The 21,193-nt window shown below is 39.1% G+C and overlaps 1 protein-coding gene across 1 annotated transcript; it reads right to left on the bottom strand.

Moving 5' to 3' along the window:
• Positions 1-19,312: 19,312 nt before the first annotated feature.
• Positions 19,313-21,115, bottom strand: tmem18 (transmembrane protein 18). Its single transcript, XM_041064911.1, has 5 exons — positions 20,954-21,115; positions 20,627-20,744; positions 20,041-20,095; positions 19,829-19,922; positions 19,313-19,702 (listed from the first exon to the last, which is right to left on the bottom strand). Exons 1-5 carry the CDS (start codon positions 21,044-21,046, stop codon positions 19,604-19,606), a joined length of 459 nt encoding a protein of 152 aa, XP_040920845.1. The 5' UTR covers positions 21,047-21,115; the 3' UTR covers positions 19,313-19,603.
• Between the last annotated feature and the right edge of the window lie 78 nt (positions 21,116-21,193).

Genomic DNA, 21,193 nt, shown 5'->3' with positions numbered 1-21,193 from the left:
TGTTACGGGGCCTTTCTATAAATGATCCTAAACCGTTCAGGCCTTAATTATCAGCAGCTCTGAGCAAGTCTTTCTCTTATAAATTACATTTTTATACAACTAATTTGCAACATCAAATATGTTTTTAGATACACAATGCCAGCAAAATTACATGTTATCTACATAATGAGGAAATGCTTTTTTATTAACTTATCTATCAAATGTCTAAATGCTGATGAATAGTAAATGTTCACTGACAATGTCATTTAATTTGTTTTTCCTTATAGTATGCAGTCTTGCAATACAATATCCACTCATACAGTAACAACCGTGATTAAGTCACTAAAAGCACTTGGTTAATGTTAGGGAAAGATCATGGTCTTGGTTAAATATTGAAAAAGTCAGCAATGACGTGAAACACACAGTCCAGATGTCTTTTTTACAGCCCATGTTGCTCATGTGAAAAATAACATGTGATATTAACACAATTATAGCCTAGATTCATGTGAAGAATTTACTTTCTGCCATAAACATTCATTATGAGAAACAATCATAGAATGAAACATGTTTTAATGGCCTTGTAGCTTTAAACTTTTTATTTCAGGTCAAATGAGACTGTGACTCCTCTCTTGATGATATGTGACTATGGACAGCGGGCCACAATTATAGCCTATATTTATGTGAAGAATTTAATCCCTGCCATAAACATTCATTATGAGAAACAATCACAGAATGAAACATATTTTAAAGGCCTCGTAACTTTAAACTTTTTATTTCAGGTCAAATGAGACTGTGACTCCTCTCTTGATGATATGTGACTATGGACAGCGGGTGAATGAAGGGAGTATCATTATCAGTCTGTGACACAGAGATCATGAAGTGTCCTGACCTCCTCTGACACAAGCCAGCCACCATCTCTCTCTGTCCAAGCTAATGGCCTTTCATCAACACCTGCAACAAACGTCAGCCAAACTAAACATTGAGCAACAGAATCCACTGTAGCATCATATGGAAAGCAAGCATGATCTTAAACTGTCTTGAAAATGAAATAAAATTGATGCTTTTTTTACCCTCTTCGATCCTGATAGATTTTATTTTGACATTGGCCAGTGAAAATAAGAATAATACTGACTGACACACTCACTCAAAATATTTTCAGCACTTCTGCCTAAAGGCTTGTCAAAATTTATAAGGCATCATGGACAAATAAGGGGCCACTGAATGGTGTGGACACACGCAGACGTAAGATTCATACTCTGCCCGACATCATCACGGAACCACAGCAACACTCAAACCCTCACCAAAATTGGGCCTTAAATTTTTGGCATGAAAACCATTGCTTGTGCTTTGCTTTCCATACATACTGCACATCCAGTTTTCATGACTGCATTTAATGAAACTGTCTGTTCATCCTGTCGAGACTGACATTCACAGCAAATTGAGTCAGACAGCTTGTCTGTACCTGCATTATAAATCGATGCACGGGCGTCATTGTGGAAGCGCGCAAATACATTAACATTTTCCCTCTCTCCCAGATTGTGCAGGCCTGAGCTGCAGTGAATTTTGAAGCATGAGCAGCTCAAGCACTCTTTGTCATTAAAGCTCCTGCACTCTTTCAGAATCACAGCAATCTATTATTTTGGCTGTTTATAGTAGTCAAAAGAATCAGCAAGCAGATTTGTCTTAACATTTGCAGATAGAAACTCAGGCATGATGGGATTTTAAGAGCTTTAATGTTTTCTTAGTTTTGGCATTTACAGCAGGTTTGTAGTATTTACCAAATGTTCCAAAGGAAATGGGATCTTCTTTGTTTGGTTTATGGGTTTTATTGCTGTTTTCATCCCATTACTGAACTCAGTGGGCTTGTCATTTATATCGCAAAATTACTGATGGGGTAACAGTGGGGTCAGCAGGGATTGGGCTGGTCACTGAGTGACCACGGGAGGTGTGGATGTGGAGGTGGTTTCTGAGAATGGAGCATACTGTAAATTCTGAGATTCATGTGATACCACAAAATATCATGTGATATCACCCTGTTGCAATGAAAAAACATTTGGTTGACCAGAACTCAGATTTTATCAACTATCTATGGTACTTACAAAAAAATGTAGTGTTCATCTGACATGAAACAAGTAGACAGGAAAGAAATGTTGACTCTTACCAACGTGTAGAACATAATTTCTGTTTAGTAATGTGTGAGATATGTGTGGCATCCAAACCGATGTTTACTCCTTCACAATTCCCTTATGAATCACATTACTTTCTGTCATCACTGACAGGTGTTGCATGACTGTAATTTACAGGACTTCACACTAAGGATTTGGACGCTTAAATAAAATGTGAAAAAAATATATAGAAAGCCAATAAATAGGGAGGGATTTTGTAATTTTGGATATAGTTGTGAGCTCTACAGAAGGCCATCTGATTGTTTTCTGGTCTCATATTAATAATAAGTTATGCTTTTAATCTGCTTTTATGTAAATGTATTGAGACGCATAATGTTTTCTATTCTCTTTGTCCTTGTCCTCATTATCTGTCATGTTTCTGCTTGACCTCAGAAAAGTTATAAAAAAACACACTGCAGTTTGCAATGGAATCCCCACCAGTGAAAGCCCAATGAAATGCCTCATTACTTATTGATGAACAGGTTGAGAAAAAAGGAGAAACATAAACATAAATTTCGCTTCAGGAAGTCAGGTAAATGGCAACTGTTAGGAGGAGATGAATAATGCAATGCAACAAGAAAGGAATAAAAAATGCATTCTTTGAAGCACAAATATATCACTGAGTGTTTTTTTATACAGTTCTCCATTGTGTTGTGTGTCGTTGTTTTAGGATTCACATGCTGTGTAAAAAACAAAGCAAAACCAAAAAAAAAAGCTTTAAGACCTATGTGTCATAAAGAGGACGAATGTGTTGTTTATTCTAACAAGTGACATAGTCTTGCTTTAAAGGTCACTGACTCGTGATCCAACCCATGATCAGATGCAGTTTGGGATAAAATGTTTACTGTAAAACATGATGAAGCGATGAAAGTATGATGTTCATATTAACAAGTATCCAAAGCAGAACTTTGGGGCAACATTTACAATGTCTCCTAGTTTTCTGCACACAAATTTTGTTTGCATTTGTCCAACATGAAAAGACTTTTTCATAAGGCAGTGGTAAAGAGAACCTGCCTGCATTATTGAGTGTCAAATTCAGCTTCCAAAAATAAATGTCTTTTCCCCTTTCTTTCGATGTCACAGCTTTCTTTTAGTATTCCTTTTTCATAAATGTTCTTCTCATCTTTCCCTTCTTTTGCCCCTTCATTTTTCTTTTCAAGCAGGTCCATTCTTTACATCTATTTCACATCCTCCTTTCCTGTAGATAAGCTGAGTCACTTTATGCCCATATATCAGAGGCCCAGGCGAGAGCAGACTATGGGCAGCGAGGACAGAGACAGTCTTGTAACAAAGATGAGCTTCTGTCTGACAACCTGTTGCTTGATAGTCTCTGTCTTGCAAATGTTTCAGTCTTAACGACAAACATTTACTTTGCTTTAAAGAAGTATGCTCACATTTTTCAGACTTGAAGGGATAAGAAGGAGACTTGTGAAGTGAGAGGAGAAATAGTAAAGGACAGCAGCTGAACCATCAGCTGTGGAGGAGCAGTATGAAGTGACAGGATGAATGAAAACCAGAGAGGGACCAAAAACCTTTCAGATAATACAACTTTTATTTCACAGATTGCCTTCATTTCATTGATTTACAGAGAAATTGATAACATTTATTTCAACAAGTCAATTTAATGATCTGGTGATCACACAAAAGGAAGGCTTTTTATATGACTGGCACTCACTATAACATAACTCGATTAGCTTTTCGTCATATCAGTATGAAATATATATATATATTTCAGCATATTTTTGATCACTTCCCTACCGTCCCACACAAAATTATGTTTATGTTTATGTTTTTTCCTTTTTTTTCTTCATTTTTATAACCTGTGTTGAGAGATTATGAGCGGACACTGTTTCTTTTTTTTAACCAGCAGACACATTTCTATTTTATTCTGCATCATTTTACCAAGCTGATTCATGCTTATTGATTGAAACTGTGAGAAATCAAACTCTAAAATATGATATTTTGCTCAGGTAACACAGCACACTTTATATACTGTTTAATAGAACGTGATCATGTGGGCTGTGATCTCATTGCACAAAATCTTCTGTAGCTTGAACTGACTACAACGCGGAAATTACTTCTGTTTATCAATATCTATAATTCATGTTCAGGTTAAAGTACGGGTTAACAAAATGCACATATGCTGTGTATAGGTTGTGGTATGGAGAATCGTTTAATGAAATTAAATGAGCTGCAAGCTCTCAAGCTTGGTTTATTCATCAATAATGCATTTCTAATAGAGGACAGAGTAACCTGGTAAGAGCCAGTACCATACTTTTACATATTTGAGATGTATGTATAATGTATGTTTTTTGCCGTTGTGTGTCTTTGATCTGCGATCATGACTTCCTTTTGTTTTAGTCCGTCTGAGTCATCATATGCCGTCACGGGTTTCACAGTATTAAGACAACTGCTTTGGCTTATCACATTAGCAATGACATCATTCCTGCTGCGTTCATTCATTTGAATTTGGAAAGAAAGTTAAGGTCTCCGTTTTCCCACAAATGCTATTATCTTGGAAATTGTATTATAGTATCAGGGTGGGTAAAGCACACAACTATTATTTTTCTGTGACTCGATGACAAAGAACATCAGGTGCAATGTACGAGCCCCAGGCAGGGGCTTTCATTCCATTCATCAGCCTTGTATACATGGTCTGTGTGTGTTTTTGGCTGATTTCTTTTGAGGAGGACGATAGTATCTCATCTTTGCTCATCCCTGAATATTGCAACAGTTTTTTCTTTTGAAAAAGATTCTGGTGTTTCCTGTCTGGCCTTTGTGGTCCCAGCATTCCTCTCTCATCTCTCTTTTGATCTCCACCTCCAGGCGGTGCACACCCTTTGTGCCTTCAGGAGGTGTTGTGGGTTATGGGTGTTTGCATTAAATCTTGTAATGGGAAATTACCCCCGGTGACAGAAATGTCCTTTCAGGGGAAACGTCAGGAAGAGAAAGTCTCCTCATCCCAGACGGAAACCTCAGCAAACATGGCTGGTGACGCAGGAGGGCGTCAGCGGAGGGAAAGACAGGGCTTCATGACTATTTTCAGACCAAAGTCTGAAAGATTGACTTGTCAGAGCCTGTGATGCTTCATCATTTAATATTTGAGATTCAAGCTGAAGTGATTGGAACAATTACGAATTTGTGACAAAGAGGGAAGAGGGATACAAGAAATGTGTCCCAGTGGTTATTGTCACCTCTCAGAGGCCTGAATTGAATCTCTTAACAGTGATCTTCTGTGTGCCCAGACATCCCACAGACATGTGTGGGTGTGATTGTCTACTTAAAGTGAGTAAAGTCTGTCTCTTCCTTGGTGATGGACTGGCAAACTGGCCAAAGTGTAAGCCTAAAGTATTGGTGAACAAAGGCTGGCTCCAACCCCAGTTAACCCGGAGAGGAGAGAAAATAAACAGAACAACTGATTGGGAGAGACTGATGGGGAGACATTATGGGATAAAGTTAAAAGGGAAGCAATCTCAGATCCCAAGTGTTTTTTTTCCTATCTGTTCCTCTGGCTCAAATAGAAATGGAAAATTGAAGTTTATTTTATTGTTTTCAGTCCAGCTGCTTGGAATAGTTTTGAGAAGTAGAACTACTTAAAGGAATAGTTTGACATTTTGGAAATGCACTTATTTGCTTTCTTGGCGAGAGTTAGATGAAAAGATCTGTACCACTCTGAACCAGACATAAGGCGTAATTAGTGAGCTTTAAAGGTGCTCGTTGTCAAAATGTGTTGCCTTTGGACAGAGCCCTGTTTCCAGTTTTTGTGCTAAGCTAAACTAGCCAGGTGCCAACTGTAGTTCTGTTTACCATAGACTACAGATATGAGAGTTGTATCAATCTTCTCATCTAACTCCCAGTAAGAAAGTGAAATAGAGTATTTCTCAAATATTCCTATGAAACGAATATAATATCAGTGGTAAATGTGGTAATTTCTTCTGCTCTAGGCTGATTATTAACATTTTTCATGTTTTGGGTTTATGTATGTTTTCCTGTTCCTGCTGCTGTACTTGCTTGTCCTCATTTCATATTCATTACTCTCTTTGCTTTAGTGTCTTATTCCTTTGTCTGTCCTAGAGACATTTCCCTTGCAAAACACTTCTCTGACGGCTTATTGTTTGTGGTGGTTGAGACAGTGTCTCAATTTAATGGTTGTTGTTATGTGACCATTTATCAAAACTCAGTAGATCAAGTAGATCAAGAAACAGTGGATTTCCATACATCCCTGTTTACATCTGCTATTTCTGCCTGCTCTGGGAGGGGTCATCCCAATTTGTGGGTGAAGATCAAACATTGTGACAAGGTCCTGTTGGCCATCCATGGTGACCAGTGGGGCGCATTCAGCTTTAGTTCAGCAGATTGAGGACAGCACTGACAGGGAACTGAGTGGAAAGGCACTGTGCATTACTCTTTCATAGAGAGGAGAAGAGGAGACATCCAGCAGTCTCTGCCTGCGGTGCGGAAGAGGAGTCACGCTGACATAGAGCATCCTGCCTTGATCGTGTTTTCTTAGAGCAGCCAATCACGGTGAGAGAACACGATGTAAAATGTGGAAGTAAAACAAAAACAGTGATAAAATGATGGAAGAGACAGAACAGGATACGGTTGTAAACCGCTGTTATACATCTATATGTGCGTAGAATGAATGCGTCACACAGTTTCTATCCTTATTACATCAAAGCACTATGTCTGTTTTTAAACCATTTAATTGTTGCGCCTTTGGAGACATCTTGTCTGCTCCAAAGTGGCCTGAACATGATTGAAATTCCACTTTCATTGCTTATTTTAGCCATGCACACAGAGACTAACATGATACCGATCAGGCATATTCAAAATTCATATCCAAGTTTTATTGGTCCTGGACATATGACTCATTTGCACTGTGCCACAGGCCCAGGAAAGTTTATTCAGTTTAAGTTCTAAAAACTTGAACGGTATGTACACAAATTATAATTCTGCATAAATCTATTACAGGCATTTCTTCTGTCCGGAAAAAATTTTGCCAATTTGGTGGTGAACTGTACTCTGTGGAGCACTTCGCATTGCAGTAGGATGTGTCTGGCACGTATAGATGAACAATGCACTAGAGTGAGTATGTCGCTTCACTGGCTCTCGAAGATGTCAACACCCATGTGTCTCTCAGAGATACAGTGTCTCTCAGAGATACAATGTAGTTGGCAGAGTTGGCAAAGGACATGAACCCCCATTCTCATAGAGATTATCAAGTGTAAGACCATTAGTCAACCATCTACAGAAGACAGGCCAGAACTGGAAGGGGAGAATAAGTGATTCTTTCTTTCTGTCTCACTTTGAGAGAGGACAAACAAAAAAAAGTTTTAAAAAGGTCCAAAGAATTGAAAGGATACTAATCCTGTTGTCCTGCTGACAAATGTCATAATTTAACTTGAATGCATTAGTATTTTACTAATGCATTTTCAAATATTTTACTGATCAGAGCTGTTGCAATATCAGAACACTGACACATCTGTGGTTAATCAACCACAGCAGTATATCTGCCAACTCTGATGATGGTTGTGACCACCCCCAAACCATTCCTCAGCCATACATTTGCTTCACAGTCACAAATGGGTTTTGCACAATATAAGAGAACAGGCACAGTGTTTTAAATATCATGTGGTGAAAAGCCCAAAGCATTACATCAACATCTATATCTAAAGTGGATTGATGGGATAGAGAGTTCATCTATAAATGTCGCCAGAGGTGAACATGTTGGACTGATTCACAGAGCTGAAGAGATGTGAGAATTTGCTGTTCGGATCTGCCTGATGTGACACATGTGGATCCTGAACACGTGATGGAGACGAAGATGATGACTCATCGGGCTTGACAGATACATGGGACATTTCTCAGAGAGGAAGGCAAAGAACAAAGGCTTGTGATCATAAAATGTCTACTTTTTAATAGAAAATCAGACACGTTCTGACCCCCAGCTCCACCGTCACCGTCATCCTCCGCATCACCCTTTCTTCTTTCATCATCCATCTCCCTCAACCAGATGTTAATCGTTACAACAAAACCAGCCACCTTACATTGGTAAGAGCTAGTGTGTTCTTTGGCTTCTGCTTCAGATAAATTGTAATTTAATGCTACTTTTGCAATGGAGGAACAACATTTGGAGATTGGTACAGTCATACGTGTGCATACACACACACACACACCCCCCCCAAACCTTCCCTGTCAATCACTGACTTTTCTTACATAGAAAAGAGAATATGGTAGATTTGCTGTTATGATGAAAGGCGTCTGTACGAGAACTGAGCACGATGGGGTTTAATACAAACAAATAATGACCTGGTGGGTCAAATGTATTTATTGTATATCAATGATTCCATCATGCAAGGATAACTGTCTCTGTGGTCCTGTACCCTTAAAAACAATATAACGATCATGAGGGTGATGAGCCCATGGGCAGTATTGTTGCATTGTGTTTTACTTGTTGTTTTTCATCAACTTCATCATGAGAATTAGGTTCCTCATGAAATCTTTGTGATTGGTCCACACAGGTATTCTGACTCATTGGCCTGGTGAAACAGTTTTCAATTAATTTGAATTACTGAAATATCAATAAAACCTCCTATGTAACACTGGCATGCTATCCAACCCACTTTGAAATCGAGACGCTGGGGCAGAGGGCTGCCAACTCAAATGCCCCCCCTAAAATGTCACCTCCTTCGAACCGGCAACCTAAGGATGTCTTATGTTTATACTCTACAGTTCTCCACTCTACCAACTGAGCTATTGAAGGGGCTAAAGTCATACAATCCAAAAACACAAAAAACTTTAATACTGTACTTACTTTTTTATGCTGACATGTCTTGGCCACAAGAGGGGTGTCCTCTTCCTGTTATACAAAATAAAACGTGTATGGTAGGTGCTACCCTCTTTGAACAGAGTTAGGGTAACTGTCTCCCCATTGTTTTATGTTCAAATATTTTTTATCTTGATAGGCCATTTGGTTTAACTAACACTAACTCCTCTCTTGGCTTTAGCTAAACATGTAAATTATCAATAATAGAACAACAATAAAACCTGTTAGTGAGATTCTGTGAGCATTGCTCATTAAATGTATTCATGGACTGGATGGGGCCACTGTAAATAGGTCTCTCTGCTGTGAAGACACAGCACCTCAAGGCGTCCCACATGCGTGACCACCTACAGGGATACTGGACCCTACCATTGGGCTTCATGGTGACTCTCAGCAACACATCCAGAGTGTCACGCAACACTCTGGATGACACCACCAACCTACAACTCCACCTCCTCTTTCCATAGGGGCTGATGAGTCACAGTATGAACAGGGAGTGAAATGGTCATGAAACTGAAAGCATGTATATACAAGACAATAAAATCTAGGATCCAACTGTGGCTCTTCTCACTTTACATTTGAAAGTTACAGTGGTTGCTCTCATCTGTCAACAAGCTGTTTTGGAGGAAAGGCAGCCTGTGAGGGGTAGCGGGTGGTTGTAAAGTGATGGATTCAACCTGTCTTGGCTTCCTCTCTGACTGGACGGTCCACAGCCTTGCAGTGGAAATGAGGCATCTCACTCTGAGTGACAAAGTTCTATAATTCATCACAATAATGGGCTATGATTCATGCACTTCAGATCAGAGCACCAAATTGGCATAAGTGACAATGGAGACACTGTCCCTAGAGTGTACACGTTGTCCAGACAGACGGATATGTGTGAGAATGGACATTAATAAGCTTATTTCATTCAGCAGATCCTCCGTCCGTGGCTCCATTTTTATGCATTCGGCTATTATTCTCCTTCAGGACTAGGCAGGACTGCGTGCAAAGTTGACCGCCTTTAATTTCCCTTTGATAAATACCACACAGTTAACGACCTCAGATGTGTGTTTATGCAAGAGTGTTTGTATGTGTCCACCCATGGATTTATGACATTATGTTGGGAGTCTAACACACTTGGCAGAATCTCTTTGGAAAGATATTTATCTTTATCCAAGAATAATCTGCCTGTTTGATAAATTGGGAGTGAATGTAGTGTCTTGCTCTGTGAACTTAATATCTAAACTTTGACATTTTGAATTCCCCATTTCATAGAATGCCCTCTGTTATCAAAAGAGAAATGTTTTGTTTATGTGTTCACTGAATTTCAACATTTCCCTTTCTTCCAGTTCTTTCTGTCACTCCATCTCCATCACCTCAGCATTTCTGGTTCTTTTTTGGCGGGGTCAAATTTCCCTCCCCGGCACCTCTTCTGTTGTGGCCTGTTTTTTTGGCAAAGGATGGTAAGGTTTTGGAGTTCTGGGTGCATCTGTGAGACCAGACCCTTTTCCAGATAGACCATTAAATTAAGTCTTCACGCCAAACATGGGCAACATTGGTTGATGAATTTAGTGTAAGACAGGAAAATAAAAGCTTAGATTAAAACCAGGGTAAAACATGATGAAGTATCAGAGTCCAATTTTTCTCGTCACTGGCGAGAACGTGAAAATGTCACAACTGAAATCGCCAGGTGAGCCGACACTAACACAAAACCAAATAATTTCTTGTGGGAAGTGTTGCATATGTTGGTGTAAGAATTTTTAAGGACCATAGGGGACGACTTGGCAGCAACCTTGTTTGTCATAGAGTACATAATATGATCTGCAGCTTCCCATAATAGCGCTGGATATCTGTAACAGAGAGCAACCAGTCACTGTGGGAATGCCAGTATATGCAAAAACAGAGAAGGGTGAGTAAATCAAGAAGGAACTTTGTGGAGTATGGTGTCAGGAATGATCTCAGCTGAAATATAAATCTCAGAATGTCAACTGGATGTACTGTTTTTCGTCATCTGGACTTCTGAAAAAGACTGAACTACAGCAAACATCTGTTTTGAGACACAGTCGTTGCATAAAGTGATACCACAGCACTTCTTGAAACTAGTAACTGAACAACTTAAATACACCCTTACACTGGTCAGTAATTTTTGAATTTTGTTCCTACAATAACATCCGGCTTCTTGGATCAGGAACTTTTTCAGATCTTTGAAACACATCTTTCTTTCTTTTTTTTTTTTTTTTTTGGCCACTTTGAAGTAAGATTGACTTGATTGATTGATTTGAAACTACTTGTTATTTTGCTTTTCTCTTCTTTCCCTTGCACATTATTGATTTTTGTTTTTTTTACACACATTTTTTTTTACACATTTTTGTTTCATTACACTTTGTAACTTGTTTTACAAGGGCCTTATGTAAATGCAGTTGTCATTATGACTGTTGAATATTATTCAATTAAAATGATGAAGCTGTTTATAATGCTAAAAGGTTCAGGAAAGGTTTCAGTTTCAGTATGTCTGCACAGTTAATATCAAACTATGTTTAAAAACGATTGTTTTCAGAGTTGAGACAACTGGAAAAAAAATAATGATTATCACTGATATTTTCAGTAGCTACTCTAAAAGCAAACAATGATGTCCTGTACGTCCAGTATTTGGATCGTATAGTAACTCATACAAGTTGATCAGTGACTCACTGGATGTGAGACCATGAGTCACTGCGCTCCAGGATACAGATTTAAAGCCACAGAGGGCTTTAAATCTGTATACTTGAGACACATTGCATTTGCTAAAGCACATTAAAGTAAAAAGTTACATTCATATAAATTTTATTTAATATATGTCATATTCATTTTTTTTATGAGCATGCCATAAATAAAAGTGTATCCTACTGTAATTCAAGGTGATTTTATTCCAGTCTTTAAGACAGTAGCAGGCTTTATACATCACCAATATGCAGAATGTGTCTAGTAAAATATATCTATATAATCATGTATATCACAGTGACTCATTCATAAGCACACACTGAGTGAGTCATCTATCACTCTATATCAGTTACTCCAGGTTTTCCTCTATCTCTCTCTCTCTTTCTCTCTCTCTCTCTCTCTCTCTCTCTCTCTCTCTCTCTCTCTCTCTCTCTCTCTCTCTCTCTCGCTCTCATCTTTATTGCATTACAGCATTACAGAGCATGCCCAGTCACAGGGTGACTCAATCAGCTGAGCGATGCTGCTGCTGCTGCTACAGGACACCGCTACCAGATCAAAGTACCCTGCCTTCACTGTGTTCAAAGCTACAGGGTAAAATTTTATTTCAACCCCCTCCACAATATTTAGTTTTTAATATGTAGTGTGTAAGCACTTGATAAATACTGATAAATACTTCAATCTAGTAGTAAGCTAGTATGATGATATTTTAGGTGTTTGCTAAGGTATTTGTCAGCAACTCTGCAGATAACACTGTAGCATTGCCAAATGCTGAAAAAGCTGTGTATAACATAGAATTGCTTTTATAATGGTTCAGATTGGAAATGAACTGCAACTACAACAGGTTTGTCATCACCAGAGAAGGCTCACGACAGTATTGACCCCATTATGACAGAGAGCTGATCTCACATGTGGACGTAATCTCTAACATATTTAATATTTCAGTTTTGATATTTTCACTTCAAACCTCATGTAAAAGAAAAAAAAAAGCCTTTGCTTTACATTATTCTCTGTTTAAGTTCTGCTGCCATGCAGGAATGTACGTTCACAAGTGGCACAAGATTTGTGGAAAAGTGGTTAAAAGTGCTCTTAATTAGCATAGCACTGTAATAAACACTAAGTCCTGGCCAAACATCATTACCAGTAGATTACACAACCACAGATGTTGGGAACCACAGCGGGAGCCAACATAAACTGTATAGAAACAGTGAGAGAGAACATTGTGATAGACGGCAAAAACACTGTCATCATTTGAGTTCATTTCCTTTCTTTGCTCGACATGTGAACTCGCAGCACCCACTGCAGCCTATACAACATCTGTTTGTTCTCATTCTTTCATGTGCAGTGCAAAATTTAAAAAAAAATCATGCATTTCAGGATTAGCTGGCAGCTGGCTTGACATGCACGGAAAACATCCACAAGAAGTCAGAAACAACGCTCATGTGTTTATTTCTGGGATTTTTATGAGTTTGAGATAGAACCTGATGGAGAAGCTTCGCTTTTTACTTAGGGGTGGATCTGTGGATCCAAGCCAGACATTTGTGAGTTGTCATATTTAATTTAAATGTTTTCCATAGGCTACATAAAACTTATGTCTGTTGAATAGAAAAATGATTTGTAAATACATTAGAACTGGGCAACAGTTCAATAAGATCATTCATCATCTCTCAAAATAATCATTTTGTGAAACAGTTCTCATACTGGGAATTCTCAGATTGATTATTTAGTACAAGAGAAAGCATACCAACATCTGAGATCACAGAGCATGCGAGCTTAAATCATCTGGGGATGAAATGACCCCTTGACAAGCAACAGCACACCAGTGGGTCTGTTATTTGGCCACAAACTCGTGCTGTGCAACCAAACATTGCTCAAACCTACATAACTATAGTTAAAATTCCAGAGGAGTTGCCAAAATTTCGAAAGATAGCACATGTCAGACTACATTTAGGAGAAATGGGTGTAAAATAATGCACGCAGTATCCGTTTGATGGAAGGCTGCATGCATAAAAAAAACATGGATTCTTGGGTTGATATATAGCTTCAAATGCACAATAAACATGTATTACTGCCATAGAGTGGAATACGTAAAGGCACTTGAGGGAAAATAAAACAAGACAATTGGATGTTAAGAGTTGTACCAATATCCAAACCCACAGAGTATATCTATTTTGCATGCTTCAGTTCCCCATCTGTAAAGTTAGAACTGCACAACACCTGTGTGAGCCTTTGCCTCAGCTCACATGCCATAATATATTGACATGATTCATCTTCATGTCAGTTTCTGGGCAAGTGTTTCCAAATGTTTCTTAAAATGCTGTTATAACATTCCTACTGTTATAGAAAATAGTTAATATTTTCTCCTATAACTGCATACTGCATTTTAGTGATTAAGTGTTATTGACCTCTCTTAAGCTTTCAATTAAAGGAGTGAGTTTGGAGAAAGATTGCTGATATTTGAACCCAGCAGTAAAAGCAAATACACCCCTGCCTTCGGTGTTCCTTTAGAAGCTTCGCCTGCCAAATTCATGGATGCGCATTGCCAAGGCAATGACACTAACAACCAAGGCAATGAGCTAACTGACCAGCAGGCAAATGTTAATACAGCAAAATCCTGAGCATCTGCTGCCTGAGGATAAGTTAGGGCCAATAAGAGGAAGCAATTATTGTCGCTATGAAAATGCAGGTGGCACATGTTTTTTGTCAAACTGTCGAAAGTTTCACAATAATCCTGCTAAAATTTAAATAGGTGTTGAAGCCAAATACTTATCTAAGCCAAAGTCTAAGCCAAGGAGTAGCTTAGCCTTTGTATCAGCAACATTACCACTAGCAACTTCAACAGTAACTGTAAGTTATACTCTACTGATGCTTATTTCCAATTCTTAAAGAAACATGGCAGGGTTAAATCTCTGATGTTGGTTAGATTTTCTTCTTACTATGGTGTAATTTCACGGAAGAGAACTACAGCATGTGGGACGAGTAACATTTAACAGTCGGCAAGTTGGCAGGGTAATAACTCTGATGTTATTTATGTTTTAAGACTGTCCTGGTGTAGCTCCATTCCTCATGGGTGATCGCATGAAGGAGGGAGAGTCGGCAGAAGCAGAGGAAGAGGCAGAGGTCAGAGTGCAGCTGGTTCCAGCAACCTGTCCTGTGTAGGAGCATGAATGCCCCTGTTGCTGATTGGCTGGAATGGTGTTTTGTGGCTCAGTCCGAGCCAGTCTGTTTGTTTCCCATTTACAGAGCCAGGTTCGTGTTCAGACGCTAGATTTTTTTTTTTCCATTGAATGGACAGCCAAAAGACCATGAGGAGAAATCTGCTGAATTTGACAAAAAGTGTTTTGCATTAGACAATAACTTCAACCTAAAATGAACTAACCTTCTGCATGGTTCTGGAAGTGTTTAACAAAGGTCAAGGATCACTGTCATAAGTCAGAGCACAACAGAAATCCGGGTTTTTCCACTGTTCACTTGCCCAATTTTGTAATGAAGTGCCCACTAAAACTTCATCTGCTTGATATCAGTTGATACAAATCCTCATCTTCCTCGGAGTTCTGTGGGTTGTGTGCTCTAAGATGCATTTTGCAGTGTTGTCTCATTATTTTTGTCATGTATGCTGTTCCCCACCTTTCAGCTTGAACACTTTGGTCATCTTCTCAGACCTCTGAGCAATATACTGTTCTACATGACAAACCCAAGGACAGCAGCCATGTCTGAGATGCATGAACTGGTGAATTTGGCTGCAACTTTTCCACCAGTCAGCCCAGAAGATTTAAACCGAGGACAGTGTCCACTTAGACCTTTATCTGAATTTGGAGGGGAAAATGGCCCTCTTTATTAATGTTTCATTTAGACATGACTCATGTGTCTGGAGATGTTGAGTTGGTTGCATCAATTCAGATGTGTGTGTATGTGGGTGTGTGTGGGTGTAACACCTGCTCTTGTTCAGCAAAAAGAGGTCAGAGTGCAGCCTCTAATGCTTATTCCCTTGAGAGTTCATCAGTTTTTCTAGTTGTCATAGCAGTAGCGTAGCCAGAAATACTAATTTAGGTGGGCCTGTGGGAAATGATGTGTGCAATGTGTGCAAGACCAAAGAAAAAAGTGATCTGTAGATCAACTATAACAGCTTTTCTTAGTTACTTACAACTACTGTGGACCTGAAACAAATACACACTTGGCTGTGAGAACTCCTATCCATACCATAGGCCTATGTATTAAGACAAGCAAAAACACAAACCTGAATTGGATCAGTTTTGTATAATTGAGTGATAAGAATATGTGTGTAAGAGATTATCATTCAAGAATTTTCTTTGGGCTGTGAAAAACAACAGTTAAACATAATTTCTTTAGAACAAAAGACTTGTATCTTAAGAAAAAACAAAAAACAATGTGACAACTTCTTTAAGAAGTGCAGACAACGCTTTTGATGTAATTCATCTTGACACTGACATATACTCATTTTTCAAAAAAATTTTTTTTCCTGAAACACATATAAAGAACACATACACAGCACGCATATGGAGACAGTGAGCAGGTCCTCAGGTATGTGTGTGATTACGGTTGTCAGCAGCTCATCTCTAATCTCAGCCCCTCTAGCTGTAATTCTGCTTTAAATGCAGTCTGCTGTATGCTGGTTTGTTTCAGCTGCAGAGAGTTTCCCCTGCAGTTATTTTATCACCTTTCAGTCAAAAATACAAAATCTCTGCTGTTGATTCATCAAAATTTTCTTTGCAATGAACTTTTCATTATTAAAATATGTGACACTTAGCTCAAATTATCTTGTCTTGTCTTATCTTGGAGAAAACTGTGTGGCAGGTGGTGCAGTTGGCCTTGTAAACATTCTCAAATATGTATCCCAGCCAGTGCTAATCATTTTCCCAATCCCTTTTCTATTTCTTCTTCTTCTTTTTCTGCCAGTGGACTACACTTTTCTTCTTCTTCTTCTAATGAATTTTCAGCAGGCTTCACACTGTACAGGGTCATGCTGCCCTCCACAGACAAGGATTTGCTGTTTATTCTATATTTTTAAAGACAGACAAGTTGAATGAAGGAATTTTAAGACTTCTCCACTGATATGAAGAGTGATTAATAAGTTTGTGGCCTAAGGTAGAAAGAGATGAATTACAAATGCACGTGCAATTTAACTCTTTGAGTGATTATGCAGAAAGCATGAGGTTAATTACTTCTGTGGTATTTCTGTTTTACTTTAATGGAACATTGGAAGTCAGCACCGTCCAAGAAAATGGATGACATTGGTCTTCATGTTGTAGAAAACCCAGCAAATAAATGTGCTGGGCTTTTTAAAATTGATGGCCTCCCTGAGTAACTTTTGCCTTACACTTCTGTATTTGTTACATGAGAATACAACATGTTGGGCTGTTTCCAAATTTCCACACTGACATAGACCATATGGATGTTTGCCTTTGACTTTCAAATAACTAGCTAGACCAATATGATAAAGAAAATATGACACTTTTAGGGAGTTTGACCAGCTCTATGCACCATATGGCCTGTAAAATTGCCAATATCTCAGTTGAAAAAACAGACAAATGATCAGATGTGCAGCTTCTGTGCTGGATCTGAAGATTAACCACATACACCCCAGTTTTTTCTGAGACTAGGTCCTTAGGTGTGTGCGTGTGTGTGTGTGTGTGTGTGTTTGTCAGGACACAGCGTGGGGACGTCACGTTTCCCGCACCTGCGCACCTGTTCACCTGAATCCCGTCACCACGCCACCCACTTCCTGGATGTATTTAAGGCGTTTAAGGCCGCTTCTTCGGCGTTTGTCTGACCTCGTTCGTAGCAGATGTGTTGGTCAACCTAACTGTACAATTACATACTCGTGTTGAAACACGTTTGTTTGTTTGTTTGTTTGTTTGGGTTACACACGCCCGTTGTTTTTGTCCTGTGCCCTAGGACCTCCAGTTATTCGCCTCCCCTGACAGATCAAACATCTACTCACCTGGTTTCTGGAAACGTGCTCCCCTGCACCGTCCTTTGCCGTCTTTGGAAGGAATTGGACTTACCTCCTTAGCTCTTCCTTCAGACCCAGCCAAGAGCAACCTCACTCGTTTGCCTGCCATCTCAGCCTAAAGTTTGATTCTCTTAAGACTGCTCTAGCATTGCAAATACAGAGATATCTATACTTAAAACTTGGTCCAGAGTGCTCAGGATCTCAGACTGGGCCGAAGGTTCACCTTCCAACAGGACTATGCACACTAAGGGACAACTCTGTGAATGTCCTTGAGTGACCCAGTCAGAACCCCTGACTTGAACCCATACAAACATCTCTGGAAAGATGTGAAAATGGCTGTCCACTGATGGACCCCGTCCAACCTGACAAAGCTTGAGAGGACCTGTGGGGAAGAATTGCAGAAAATCTTCAAATCCAGGTGCCCTGAGCTTTTTGCATCATATCCAAGACATCTTGACGCTGTGATTGTTGCCAAAGGTACTTCAACAATGTAGTGAGTAACCCACCCCACCCCACACACACACACACACACACACACACACACATTTATTTCTCTTCCTTTCTGTCTTCTTAGACAACTTCCAGCTTCCAATCATGACTGCAGTCCAGTCACTCATGTCCACACTTCATGGATCCTGACAAATGAATGTAAGCAAAGCATGCCAACATATATCTGATCCATCTGGGAAAACAAATGAGGAGTGAGCGTGAAATAGAGAAAACGTCTCTCACAGAGCATATCTTATGGAGAGCAGCACCTGTCCTGGGTCATTTAGTCCATACTGCCCTTTAGTGGTGTACTAATATTTATGTAAACCACAGACAAAATTCATTCTTAAACATTTAATAGTACTGACCTGTATAGAAATCTGGGAGACTGAACTTGTCTTTTTCAGGCATGCTGTGTAGCACTTAAACTGTGTGTATTTCCTTAGCAGCATTTGTGTGTTTCTTTCTGCTGTGTATTATAATTTTGTTATGCCTTTTACCGTATTTTAGTGTTTTTAGTAATTGAAAAAGTTTTATATTTTCATATATATATTCTTTAGATTCTTTAGAAATGGTCCTTTGGTCCTCATACATCTCTGTGTTGTATATTTTAGACTATTGATCCAAAACATGGCAAATTTAATAAACTGATAATCTGTGCCAATTTAATAAATCATTGATTAATCCATGATCACAGCATTATCCATAGCCCTTCTTCGGCCTCCTCTGTGACATTGAGAGCTGCGACTGTGACAGGGTAGGGCTCCAATGTCTCTTGTGGAAAAAGTCCTCCTAGGCAAGGTGATGTGGTTCAACTTGCTTTGCAAAGAGGTTAGCCCAGTAGCACTCCTCCCACCCACTGCCCAACCCCGGGGAGCAGTTAGACCAGTTAAGCTGATCCTCGCATATAAATCCAGTTAGGCTTGCATGGCACTATTTTATTTTGGTGAGAGGTGCAGTTCAGATTAGCCTGTTAAGTATTGTGGATTTAAATAAATTGAATGCCTCATAGCATCAGATATTAATTTTGAAATGTACCATTTCCATGTTATTTTGTTATTGTGAATTCATGCAGTTGCTGCAAGACTCAAAAGCAACCTACTTTCTTTTTTACCCTCCCTCTTAAACTTTTACAGTCTAGTTTAAATTCTAGTTAAAGCATTTCAACATTCCCATGCCATGAAATCAACAGTCACATAAAAGTAATACAAAAATGCTTTATCTTTTTTGTATATCTTAACACAAGTTAAAACAACATTAAATACAAAACAGTAACTGTCCTTTGGTCCTCGTAAATCTCGTAGTGTACAGCACATTCGGCAGCACCATCCAACAGTCATTATCAGAAACAGACATCCAGCCCTGACATCAACAAACCATCCTTTTTACAGTCACCAGGAGGAATCTGTCTTCCATCTATAAAATTCAGGATTTGCAAAGGAGGGATTCTGAGCTCCTCTTGGTAAAGCCCATTTACAGACATAATGGAAGAGATCAGTCATTCTTCTCTCTCTTCTCTTTGCGGGCCTTTCGCTTCAGCTGCAGTGTCTTCAGCTCAGTCATAGTGGAAAAGGTCCTGTACACCCACACCATCTGTGTTCATGAAATACACACAAACATGTTCATGAACAGATGTTATCTGTGGCATACCTGCTGCTGAACAGTGCTTTTAACATTTGATTAGATGTGAAAAGATGGAAAATATACAGCAAAACTTACCACAATGATGACTGTATTGAGCAAAAGAGGAATCGAATAAACCAATGATATGAACATGCCCTTGGAATCGAAGTACTGGAAATTAGAAAAAGACCTGCAAACAGTAATAAAGCTTAATAAGCATTTGTCAGTGTGTCCCCTTTGTGAACAAAGCTATTATACACACATTATTTAATAGATTTTCCTGAAATTCTGCTGAACAATGACCTTACCTCCAGTTCATAGCTGCCAGCTCATTGAGATATTCAGCACTATACACCATCCCAACTGTGGAGAGAAGTCATGTCAGTCTGGGAACACTGAGAAGTCAGATTGCACACACTCCAGAAACAAGAAACGGATCAGAGTTGGGCAGGAACAGGATACAAATATGTGGAAAAATCTATAGTCACAAATAACAAATCAAAGTTAGAAAACTATTTATAAAATGTATGTGCAAAATGGAGTTTTCTTTTACTTCAGATCAAAATGACGTTTAGACAGATCACCAGTGCACAGCTGTTCTTGTCATTTTAATGGATATTTTGCATATGAATTTGATTGTATGTTGTCCAGTGAGATATTACGAATATTTTCCCTGATTTCAGAGAAAAACACCAAGTGGGAATCAGGATGTGAATATAGACTGTGAAGTCTCTTAGTCATCAGGTTAGTCATCATTGATTTGTTAGTAAGTCGCTCTCAAAGCATATGCGAAACTTGATAAGCAGCATCTAATGAGGTATATTGATGTCATTGTCATTCAGGAGTTTACTTTAAGGATAAGACTGAGTGCAGGTGTGTTTTTTCTCCACGTACCCATGAGCAGAAAGTGGCAGATCTGAGCTCTGTAGTACCTGCAGGTCACCACCGTCACACACAAACACATAACATGAAACACCAACAGCCCGATTAGCCAAGGCTCCGACCACTGTACCTACAAACAGTTAAAAAAAAAACTAAGTTAGTAAACAAACAAAACAAACAACGCACTGTCGGTAGTTTTTCGCTGAACTGTTTAGTGAACTGAAATAAACGCGCTACAGACGACTATCTCCTCTAAAAACTGCTAGCTGTTAGAGCTAACGCTACGCTTCTCTCGCCGCTTGCTAGCCGCTCGAATCGAAGATTAAACTTTCGACTTACAGACATGAGAAACGTCCATATTGACGTGATTCTTAAATGACTGAAGCCGTCGATAGGGATGGAGCTAATATTCTCTGCTTTCACGTCCGTCATCTTCACAAAACACTGGACTGACTGTGCCTCAGATCACGGCTCATGTAAACAAGACAAGACTGCGGAAGAAGCTACGCTGTCGCACTCGAAATACGTCAGGAAGGAGACAACTCGTCATATTTCTTTACATTTTATTTCATTAAAGAA

This window comes from Toxotes jaculatrix, chromosome 19, assembly GCF_017976425.1.
Source record: "Toxotes jaculatrix isolate fToxJac2 chromosome 19, fToxJac2.pri, whole genome shotgun sequence".
Lineage (NCBI taxonomy): Eukaryota > Metazoa > Chordata > Actinopteri > Toxotidae > Toxotes > Toxotes jaculatrix.
This window is presented reverse-complemented; position numbering and strand designations above follow the sequence as displayed.

What these genes read in the sequence shown, in the direction of transcription:
- tmem18 (XM_041064911.1), bottom strand. Translation starts at nt 21,046, where the DNA reads ATGACGGACGTGAAAGCAGAGAATATTAGCTCCATCCCTATCGACGGC. An exon ending in CTGGCAGCTATGAACTGGAG is followed by an intron (nt 19,923 to 20,040) that starts GTAAGGTCATTG and finishes TACTGTTTGCAG; the next exon opens with GTCTTTTTCTAATTTCCAGT. An exon ending in TCAATACAGTCATCATTGTG is followed by an intron (nt 19,703 to 19,828) that starts GTAAGTTTTGCT and finishes TCATGAACACAG; the next exon opens with ATGGTGTGGGTGTACAGGAC.